Here is an 11,008-nt window from a genome sequence, read left to right on the forward strand (position 1 = left end):
ATGCCACATGCTCCAGATGGATGTGGTGGGGCACTGGCCCCACAACTCCTTCTGGCTGCAGCACCTCTGGGGCTGTCCCTGCCAGCCCTTTGAGTTCAGATTCCTCGCCTCACTTGATGAAAAAGAATCGGCTCCTGGTCCCTGACAAACACACATTCATGCCCCATCCAGCAGAGTGGCGCAGCGGGAGCGTGCTGGGCCCATAACCCAGAGGTCGATGGATCGAAACCATCCTCTGCTAGGTGGCAAGGGCTGCCTTTTGTCTTTGACTTGGACAACGCCCAAATTTGAGGAGAAGGGCATTTTCTTGCTCCCGAGTAGGGTACTCTTCCTCCTTTGGCATTAGGTCTTGGCCAGAGCATGAGTTCCTGGAAAAGGTTCAGTACTGTTGACATAACAAAGATTTGGCTGGAATGGCCCTCCTGCCATATGGCAAAAGAATTCCCTGACCGGGAATCGAACCCGGGCCGTGGCGGTGAGAGCGCCAAATCCTAACCACTAGACCACCAGGGATACGCAGTGTGTTTTCTTTCCCTCCTTACTTTCCAACTACGAGCACGGTATCAAACTGCTAATAGATGGCTCTTTGCCCTTTGGACATCATGCCAAGTAGCAGGGTTTCCTCAATGGAGTTGAAACATTGGCAGGGAAGGGCATGGACTGGCGGGATACAGGCAAGTCTGAGACGGGGGAGGAGGGCTGCAGTCTCACTTGTAGGAAGGGGCCAGTGATTTGTGGGAACTGTGCCAGCCTGGAGGTAAGAGCTGGAGGCAGGGGAAATGTCAGATATGGAGCACAGGCTCAGTCAGTAGAAGGGGAAGAAGAGTAAACCAGGAAAGTTAAAGGCCATTTGTTTTCCCACCCTCTCCTGCACAACTGTCTCCCAGAACCAGAAGGGGATTGAAGAGGGATGAGCAGAGGCAGTTTCCACGCAGGCACAGTCTCTGGCTGTGTGTGTGCAGCCCATTGGGGGAAGATGCATAAATTCATGGAGTGGTCCCCTGTTGCTGCAGCTGCTCCGGGGAATAACTACCTAGACTCTAGACTGGTGTGCCTGGGTATTCAGAGTTGTAGAAAAGAGTGTCAAGTGTCAGCTTTGACAAATAAGAGTTAACTATCTACTATGTGCATTCCTTTGGCTGGAAAGTGCAATGGACAGAGTTGAGGGAAACCTGCCAGTTGCTAGGACATCTGACAAGCAGAGAGCCATATATTGGCAGTTGGATACAGTGGTCATCGCTTGAAAGAATGGAAGGACAGAGATCACCTTGCATATCTCTGATGGCACCACAGCACAGGTTTGATAAAAAATGAACTTCCCAAGCAACCGAGCATAACAAGAGGCCAATAAACAGCTCTGCCCAGGTCTCTGTGGCGCAATCAGTTAGCATGTCTGGCTGTTAACCAGAAGGTTGGTGGTTCAAGCCCACCCAAGGACAGCTGCTGGCCTTCTACCTGCAATGAGGTGGCTGAGTAGTGAATCTGTTGTCCTCCGCACACATGGGGGTTCAAGCCCACTCTCCGTAGCCCCTTAGGAGTACAATATCTAAGCAGCCCTTTTGTTGGGGAGTGCTGATCCGCCGCTCTGAAATGGCTCCTGTGTGGACCCTGAGATCATCTTCTGAGGCCCTCCTTTGTGTGCCTTGAGAGGTCTGGAGGGTGGCAACACGAGAAGGGGCCTTCTCTGCAGTGGCTCCCTGTCTATGGAATGCTCTCCCCAGGGAAGTTCACCTGGTGCCTTCATTATACACCTTTAGGCTCCAGGCAAAAACACTCCTTTTTAACCAGGCCTTTGGTTGATCCGAGTGACATCCTCTGCCCTTTTAAAAACGTGTATTTTGGAGGGGAGGGGGTGTTATTGGGTTGTTGTTTTTATGTTGCTTTTATATATTGTGGTTTTTATGTTGATCTTTTCTGTGAACCGCCCTGAAACCCCTGGGTATAGGGTGGTATATAATTTTTTTTAAAAAAAAATTTAAAGGCAGAAGATGGAAGGTACCAGTCAAGACTCAAGCCCAGATCGGTAATGAGACAATTTCTGTCATCAGTCTTATGATCTAAAAGGGATGACATCACAGTCCTGCCCAGCATCTCTTCCTCTGCCTTTTGCTCAGTCAACAAGCAAAAACAGTGCAGGCAGGCAAAAGTCTGCAAACAGCTGAGGGTGGTGGGATTCAAACCCACATGTGCAGAGTGCAATGGATTAGCAGCCCACCCGTTTCACCAGTCATCTGCTTTATGAGGGATGCGGTGCCCACAGCCGTCCTCCAAAGTAACATCCAGGTGCACAGACCTATCGTACCACAGAGACTCTGCCCCTCAGCCTCTTTTGGCCTGAACATTCCCAGAAAGGGAAGGATGGCTGACAAACAAGGCAGTGATCCACAGCCAGCCACTTTCTCCCAAGTAGCTAGCAGAGTGGCGCAGCGGGAGCGTGCTGGGCCCATAACCCAGAGGTCGATGGATCGAAACCATCCTCTGCTAGTTGGCAGTGACTGCCTTTTGCTTTTTCCTTGGACAACCCACAAAAGAAAAGGGAAAAAGGGATCCCTTTTTGAGTAGGACAGGACAGCAACTCCTTCCTCTGGCAAAAGGCCTGGCAGAAGGAATCGCCTCGAAGGAAGATGGCGTGCTGCTATTGCTTTGGTCCAGCCTGCTAGTAAGGTGCTTGCTATGCTTTGATAGTGTTGCACACACCCCGGTCTCCAAGTGGCAAGAAATTCCAGGGGTTGCAGTGTTTTACCCAGGGTTCAGTTTCTTTTGAACAAAGCTCAGTGGAGACTGTGGTGTCTTTAGGATATATGGCTTTAATTGAAGCTATATACCAGGGGTGGCCAACTCCCAAGAGACTGCGATCTACTCACAGTGTTAAAAACTGGCAGTGATCTACCTCCTTTTTTGGTGTTCAGGTCAAAGTTGTTGACCTTTTTTTAGGAAGGAAAACCCTGTTTTGGGGGGGGTTCAGGAGCCAGTGATCTACCACAGACGTCCAGTGATCTACCGCTAGACGTGCCTCTTGGACATGCCTGCTATATACAATCTGAGCACCAGATTTAGGGGTTTGCAGCATTCAGTCTGCAGTAGAAGCCCCAAGCCACAGTTCTATGTCCAGTGCTGAGCAATATATGCCTCTGTCTCCAGTTTCCAGCATCCATGCTATTATTGCACCCTGCATTGTCACTCTGGCATTCAACATCAGGCTGGACTAGAGGACCTCCAGGACCCCTTCCACATTTCACATTCTGATTCAAAGGATAAACTAGATAGGCACACAGCTTTTTCTCAGCAGCCAACCAAGATGATCCACCTCGAACCCCCTGCCAAGGTAAGGAGAAGGAAAAACTGCTTTCTTGCTGGAAGAGAATAAGAAACATGGAAAGTGGCGGTAGGATCCTTTCTCCCAGGCCTTTTGCCAGAGGAGGGAGTTGTTGTGCTGTCCTACTCAGCAGAAGACAAGGAATCCTTTCCCCCTTTTCTTTTGTGGGTTGTCCAAGGAAAAAGCAAAAGGCAGTCACTGCCATCTAGCAGAGGATGGTTTCGATCCATCGACCTCTGGGTTATGGGCCCAGCACGCTCCCGCTGCGCCACTCTGCTGGCTGGTTGGGAGAAAGTGGCTGGCTGTGGATCATTGCAGCTAGGTATCCAGTCTGGGAATGACTTTATTTGGATTCTCCAACCTGTAATGAGGCAGTATCATGCCAGCATCCACTGTCTCCAGTTGCCGTGGCTATTTTTATTCTACAAACGGAAGATACAGACTTTCCCACCTGGGCTATCGCAGATGGTTGACATCCACCCATTTCAGGAGACAATGGAGGCGTGTGTCTTTGGATCCTGCTAACATCTTACAGCAAAGCAATATTAGCATGTCATCTCTCTCTTCTTTTCAACAATATTCCTTTTCCCAGGCTTGTTGCCAGAGGAGGGGGGCACAGCAGCTTCCTAGCTTCCTCCTTAGTAGCTGCAGGGAAATAATTTCCACTCACACCCACAAAAGTAAAAGTACCTAGCAGAGGATGGTTTCGATCCATCGACCTCTGGGTTATGGGCCCAGCACGCTTCCGCTGCGCCACTCTGCTGGATGGAGCAAGAAAGAGCCTAGTGCGCATCATCAGTTCGTTTGTCATCTGTCCAGTTCTGGCAACAAAACCTCAGGATAAAAGAGACTGAGGGGCAGCCCTGCCCAGGTCTCTGTGGCGCAATGGGTTAGCGCGTCTGGCTGTTAACCAGAAGGTTGGTGGTTCGAGCCCACCCAGGGACGGTTGCAGGCACTTTGTCCAGTATGAGACATCTGTTGTCCTCTATACATGTGGGTTTGGATTCTACCTCATCATCCCTTTTCCCCATTAATTGGACCCAGGTCAAAAGATTGGGAACCTCACATGATGCCTCTGGTCTACAGCACTGGTGCAGCTGATGCAGGTCTTTTCCTTCCAGGCGAGTGAACCTGCCAAAGGAAAACCTGTGGGCTTGCCTGGCCCACAGCAGTTATTTGCAGAGCATAAAATTGGACCTTTTTCTTTTGCATGGCATCAAAGGAAGCATAATAAGAGATTGAGGGGCACCTTTTTCCAGGTCTCTGTAGCGCAATGGGTTAGCGCGTCTGGCTGTTAACCAGAAGGTTGGTGGTTCGAGCCCACCCAGGGACGTTTGCAGGCATTATGCCCATGATGAGGTGGCTGAATCAGTTTAGTTTCCTTCTTTGCTAGCCCTTTTCCCCACTGGCTGGAAGTCCTAGAGCAGTGGTCCCCAAATATTTCCCCCCCCCCCAAGGACCACTTGACAATTGCTGAGGATCTTGGTGGACCACTTAATACGTTTCCTGCCTGTTGTAGCAGCTGTAATGCGCTGTGCTAAATGATTTTTAGTTGTAACCTTACAGCACTCTGCGGAACACCTGAATGAAGCTTGTGGACCACCAGTTTGGGAAACCCTGTCTTAAGGCATAAACTTCTAGCTGGCAGGCTGAAACTGTCTTCAACTCTCTGAAAGGAAAAACAACAACAGGAAGGTATGCACCAGCCGGGACTCGAACCCGGGTCACAAGATTGGGAACCTCGTATGATGCCTCTACACCACTGGTGCAGACGACGAGGACCTTCTCCTTCCTGGGCACAAGGTCTGCCGAAGAAAAACCTCCTGTGTGGTTGGATGGCCCAGAGGAGATTTTCAGCACCCTGACCAAAATGTGTAGGGACCTCTAGCCTTTTGCATGTTGTGTCCAGTGCAGAAGCAAAAAGCAGCAGCAGAATAGCAGGTGATATTTTTCTTCTATCAACCTCTGGGTAATGGGCCCAGCATGCTCCCCTTCCAGTTTGGTAAAAGGAATCTGAAATGGCTTGTATAACTGTTTTTCTCTTAGCTGAGTAAAACCTCAGGCCAAGAGGGGTGGAGATCTCTGTGATGCAATTTTTAGCACATCTGGGCTTTAGCTGGAAAGATGCAAGGCCACCCAGCTGCGGATATCATGTTCCGGATGACATGGTCAAGTGGTGAAGGCCGTGGACTGCTAATATGTTGTGCACTGTGCTGTGGGTTTGAATCCCACCCTCACAGGATGCTTGCAAGCTTTTGGCTGCCTGCGCCTTCTTTGCATGTCAGCAGAGACAATGCCAGTCTGGATTCGCACCCAGGTCACTCGCAGCACTGGCAACGTTGAATGAACGCCATACACAGGATTGGCACTGTTGCATGATGAGGCTTCTTTCTACATCAGTGGCGCAACTGAGCGGTCCCTTCTTTGGCATAAATCCTTTCAGGCAAACGGGTAAGCAGCTCCTTAGGTTCCCTCAAGCCCTGAGGATTATTTTGCACACTTATACAGTGGTACCTCAGGTTAAGTACTTAATTCGTTCCGGAGGTCCGTTCTTAACCTGAAGCACCACTTTAGCTAATGGGACCTCTCGCTGCCGCCGCACGATTTCTGTTCTCATCCTGAAGCAAAGTTCTTAACCCGAGGTACTATTTCTGGGTTAGCGGAGTCTGTAACCTGAAGCGTCTGTAACCTGAAGCGTAGGTAACCCGAGGTACCACTGTACTTTTTTCCAGACGACTAGGAGTTAACATAACAGAGTTGCGGATCCTAGAGAGGCTGGGGAAAAATAAGTACACAGCGCAGGGCATCTTCCTCTTCCGCCTCCCGCTTCTCTCTCTCACACTGTGCTGCGAAATAGCCTTTAGGTCTGGAGCCTCCGCTGCCGGTTGCATTCCTGGCTGCGGGTGCAATGCAAAGAAAAAGGGCCGTGTGGAGCGGGTGAGCTAAAGCAAGGAAGGAGAGACAGAAAGCTTAGGAGGAAACAGCTGCTGGGCGGCAGCGGGGAACAGATTTCTGCAGCCGCCAAATGGAGACAAAGAGCTCTGTCTGCATTTGGCGGCTGCAGAAATGGGGCTGGAAGGGAGCTTCTGAGGGAGATTCCAGGCAGGTGTTTGTTTTCTTGGGGAGGGGCTGCAGCTCAGTGGTTAGAGCCTCTGCTTTGCATGCAGAAGGTCCCAGGTCCAATCCCTGGGGCTGGGAAACAGCTCTGTCCGAAACTGCGAAGCTGCTCTAGGAGGTCCCTTCAGCCAAGGTCCCTTCAGCCCCCCCCCCCCCATAACATATTTGAGGGCCTCCTCCCAAAGTTGATGGGCATTGTCATTCAAACGGTGTGTGTGCGCCATGTAATCAGTTATGTGGGGTGGGGCTTATCTGTCGTCCCCCCCCCCCAATATTTTATTCAAGCTGGTACACCTGGAAGCTGCTGTCAGTGTTGACAATAATGAGCTGGATGGACCTGACTCGCTATAAGGCAGCTTACCATGTGAGATCATGGCTAGCAGCCACTGACAGCCTTACCCACTGTGAATTTGTCTTTTCAAACCATTAGACTGTGGCTTTTTTGTTTTGTCATGGCAAAGTTAATTATTTCAGTTCTGTTTTAGGTTTTGAATCACATGTGCACGCTGCCTTCGGATGGCTTGTCCCGAAAAGCAGCAAAGGAATACTTGAAATAAAATAAAGAGAGCAAAAAAAAAAGGGTGGGGCAATAACATGGAGGTAATGAAACATCACAAATAAACAACTGATACAAATGCATCTGTGGTGTGTTTTTTGTCATTTTTCTTAGCAACAACTCTGGAGAGGAAACATCCAATTCTAGATATTGCACTCCAAAAGAAAAACAAATGTATAAAAACCAGGAACTCTTCAACTCAGTAGCTGTTCCAGTTTAGTCCAAACCAGGAAACTGTGGTTAATGGTTTCAGAACAAGCCAGGGTATAAACCCATTGTTTGAAGCTGGCTAAATATCTTGGTTTGTTGTGAAGCTTTTAATCATGGCTTCCTGGTTTCAGTTGAAATGGAAACTATAGTGAGTTAAAGAAATCCTGACTTATTTGCTGGCTCCTGCAAACAGAGGAGTAAAGAGACTGCCCAAAGTTTTGTTTATATCACCTTTGTTAAATCAATATATGATCATTGGAAACATCTAAATGTAAAGCATCGTCCCGTGTTTTCTGTTTTGTTCCAGAAGGTGATGACTTAGACAAGCAGGAGGAAGATCTTTCACTAGAAAGGTGTGAGCTTCCCCATCCTATTATCATCCAAAAGCGGCAAAAGTTCTGGAGTTGAAGAGATGCCGGGAAGTCAACAGGGACAAAAAGGACAACCTGAAAAGGCAACAGAAGGAGCTTTCCTTTGTGAAGATGGAGATAGTAGTTTAAATGAAAGTACATTACAAGAAGGAATCCTCATAAGTAAAGGGGGAAATATGGGCACAGACTGTGGAAAAAGCCTCCATCAGAGTTTTGAGTTTCTTGAGGATGAGAGTGTGGAGACAGGGGGACATCAATATAAATGCTCATCATGCTGGGAAACTTTCCATGACAGAACCCACTTGGATACACATGAGAGAATCCACACAGGAGATAAACCATACGAATGCACAGATTGTGGGAAAAGCTTTAGCACGAGCTATGGGTTTATTGATCATATAAGAGTACACACAGAGGAGAAACCATATATGTGTTCAGACTGCGGTCAGTGCTTCCATCTGAAATCAAACCTTACTGCACATAAGAGAACCCACACAGCAGAGAACCCCTACGAGTGCTCTGAATGCGGGCAAAGCTTTGGTAAGAAATCACATCTTGTCACGCATGAGAGGACCCACACTGGAGAGAAACCCTATCAGTGCTCAGATTGTGGGAAGAGCTTCAGCCAGAAAGGAAATCTCGTTTCCCACATGAGGATCCACACAGGGGAGAAGCCATATAAATGTTCCCAGTGTGGCAAATGCTTCTCTCATTGCACTTCACTGATGATGCATGTGAGAACTCACACAGGGGAGAAACCTTACAAATGCTCCATCTGTGAAAAAAGCTTTGTCAACAAGGGAAACCTTGTTTCACATGTGAGAATCCACACAGGGGAAAAGCCCTATGAATGCAGAGATTGTGGGAAAAGCTTTAGCACCAGCTTTCAGTTTATAGAGCATAAAAGGCTACACACGGGGGAGAAACCCTACATGTGCTCAGACTGTGGGCAAAGCTTCAATTCAAAATCAAACCTCATCACACACAAGAGAACCCACACAGGAGAGAAGCCCTATCAGTGTACTGTGTGTGGGAAAGGCTTCCGGGTTAAATCATCCCTTACTAAACATGTGAGAATCCATACAGGGGAGAAGCCCTACGAATGTCCTGAGTGTGGGAAAAGCTTCAACACTAGCTCCCTGCTTGTGAATCACAAAAGGGTTCATACAGGAGAGAAGCCGTATAAATGCTCAGGATGCGGGAGAAGCTTCCGTCAGAAAGGAAACCTTGTTTCACATATGAGAATCCATACAGGGGAGAAGCCATACCGGTGTACTGACTGTGATAAAAGCTTCATTGATAAAAAGTCGCTTATTAAGCACAAGAGAACCCATACGGGAGAGAAAGTTTATGATGGTAAAGATGGTGGGCAACGCTTCAGGTGCAACTCGGTGCTTTCGTAGCACAGTATAATTCACTGGGTCTGACTGGACAAAGCCTCTCCTTGGTCTGACCTACAAATGCAGGGTAGGGGGGAGACTGCAGACTTGGTGCTTTCTCACTGACTCAGCATTTCTTCCCCACCTCCGGCATCACCAGACGTCCACATGGGACCATATATTAAAATATGGATGTATACTTGGGTTGAATTTGTGTGGTCAGTACCCAGATAGAGTGTGGTCCATTTCTGACCTACATTGGCTATAGAATTGTAGAGGGCAAAGGGACCCTGAGGGTCATCTAGTTCAGCCCCATGCAATGCAGGAATTTCAGACTGCATTGGAAATACTGTGTATTTCCAAGTGGGATGTCTCTAGAGGAGGGGTCTGGCAAGGGGTTTGAAAATCAGGACACCTTCAGGAATAGCTGAAACATCCGGGTGTGCTTAGCCTGGAAGAGAGATTGCGGGAAGAGAGATATTATACCAGTCTTCAAATAACCACACAGAATATGGAACAGGCTCCAGAGGGCAAGATTTGGGTGGAAAGTGCAGGGAAGCAGATTTCGGCAAAACATTTAGAAGACCTATTCGACATTGGGGCAAAATTAATCAGGAGGTGGTGCTGGGGTTTTTAAAATCTGAAATACAGGGGTACCTCCGGTTGCGAACGGGATCCGTTCCGGAGGTCCGGCCGTATCCCGAAGCTTTCACAACCGGAGAGACCGCTTCTGCGCATGCGCGCGTGGCGGTAGACCACTTCTGCGTGTGTGCGAGCAGCAAAACACTTCCAGGTTTGCCGCTTTCGCAACCCAAAGTTTATGTTACCAGAGGGAAACGTAACCCGAGGTTCCACTGTATGTCATCTGAACCTGTGCACCCTGGATATTCCAATGTTACCTTTTACCTTAACTGTCAGAGGCAGCGCACGCCTCTGAATACCAGTTGCTGGAAACCACAGAAGAGGAAAGGGCTCTTGTTCTTGGGTCCTATTTTGGGCTTTCCATTGGGGCAAATGGTTGGCCACTGTGAGCAGGATGCTGGGCTCTTCTTACAGTCTTATGCCACACCACCACACGGATAGTTTCAGAGGTCGGCAGCTACCCAAGTGGGCAGGAAGAGATGATGTGCTGCCAGCTACACATGTGGGCAAGATCAGGGAGAGGTATTGTCCGATCTCGCTGTGATGCCACAACACATCCCATTAGAGCAGCCTTCCCCAAGCTGGTGCCCTCCAGATGTTTTGGATCACAGCTCAGTCTTAGGCCAGCATGGCTATGCAGCATGAAGAGGAGGGCAAGGGGGGAACTTCTGTTGCCATTTAGAGCAACTTCTCAGTTGCCCTTAATTGGCATCGCCAGCCACCACTGGCCATAGGCAGAAGTGCGATGGGATGAGAGATGGGACGCTTACCTTTGTACAGTAGAGTACATTTGACCCCACAGGCCTGGGGTTCCCCCTCCTGTTTTAAGACCATGTTGGAAACATCTAGCGTGCCATGGATACGAGCATGCAGAAACGCAATGGTGGTAGGGATCTGAAATGCATATTCTGTTCTCGTTTATAATAATTTGATGCTGCCTTTTTAAAAACGTTGCTAACAGGAAACACAGTATTTTTCTGGTCTTTTTGTTCAAAGTGCATAGCTACTAAGTGAGAAATAAATAAATCTGGTGCGTTGTAACGGAATGGCACGGCTTAGACCGGGATGGGGAACCAGCAGTCTGCCAGATGTTGCTAGATCCCAGCTCCCCGATCATCTGTGGCAATGCTGAGTGGAGAGGGAAGGTGATGAGGCTTGGGAGCCCAAAACATCTGGAAGGAGTCAGGCTGAGGAACATGTTTTACAGAGAGAGAGAGAGAGTTCAATTGCCAGTCTAGAGCAGGCTAGAAATGTAAATGCATCATCTCACAACTTAAAATTTAGTAGATTTATATGAATTGAACTGTAGGTTGGATGTTAAAACCTTTGTTTTCCTCATTAAATTCTACATTACAAAATATCTGTTGCTCCATGCACTGTCTCATGTACGGCTGACCACTGCCCCGTGCAGTGAACT

General features: G+C 48.5%; 1 protein-coding gene across 2 annotated transcripts; it reads left to right on the forward strand.

Annotated features, from left to right (window-relative positions):
- The first annotated feature begins 5,835 nt into the window (after positions 1-5,835).
- Positions 5,836-10,951, forward strand: LOC308469850 (uncharacterized protein). Of its 2 annotated transcripts, XM_080992874.1 has the most exons (3): positions 5,836-6,253; positions 6,919-7,163; positions 7,507-10,951. In XM_080992874.1, the coding sequence occupies exon 3, from the start codon at positions 7,612-7,614 to the stop codon at positions 8,971-8,973; it is 1,362 nt and encodes a 453-aa protein (XP_080849000.1). In that variant the 5' UTR covers positions 5,836-6,253; positions 6,919-7,163; positions 7,507-7,611; the 3' UTR covers positions 8,974-10,951. The 2 variants fall into 2 exon arrangements, with proteins under 2 accessions (XP_080849000.1, XP_080848999.1); XM_080992873.1 differs by lacking the exon at positions 6,919-7,163.
- The last annotated feature ends 57 nt before the right edge of the window (positions 10,952-11,008 follow it).

This window comes from Podarcis pityusensis (genome assembly GCF_964106645.2).
Source record: "Podarcis pityusensis genome assembly, chromosome: 2".
In the NCBI taxonomy this organism is placed as follows: Eukaryota; Metazoa; Chordata; class Lepidosauria; order Squamata; family Lacertidae; genus Podarcis; species Podarcis pityusensis.

Bases quoted from the DNA above. Each gene is read 5' to 3' on its own strand.
- LOC308469850 (XM_080992874.1), top strand. From the start codon at position 7,612: ATGCCGGGAAGTCAACAGGGACAAAAAGGACAACCTGAAAAGGCAACA.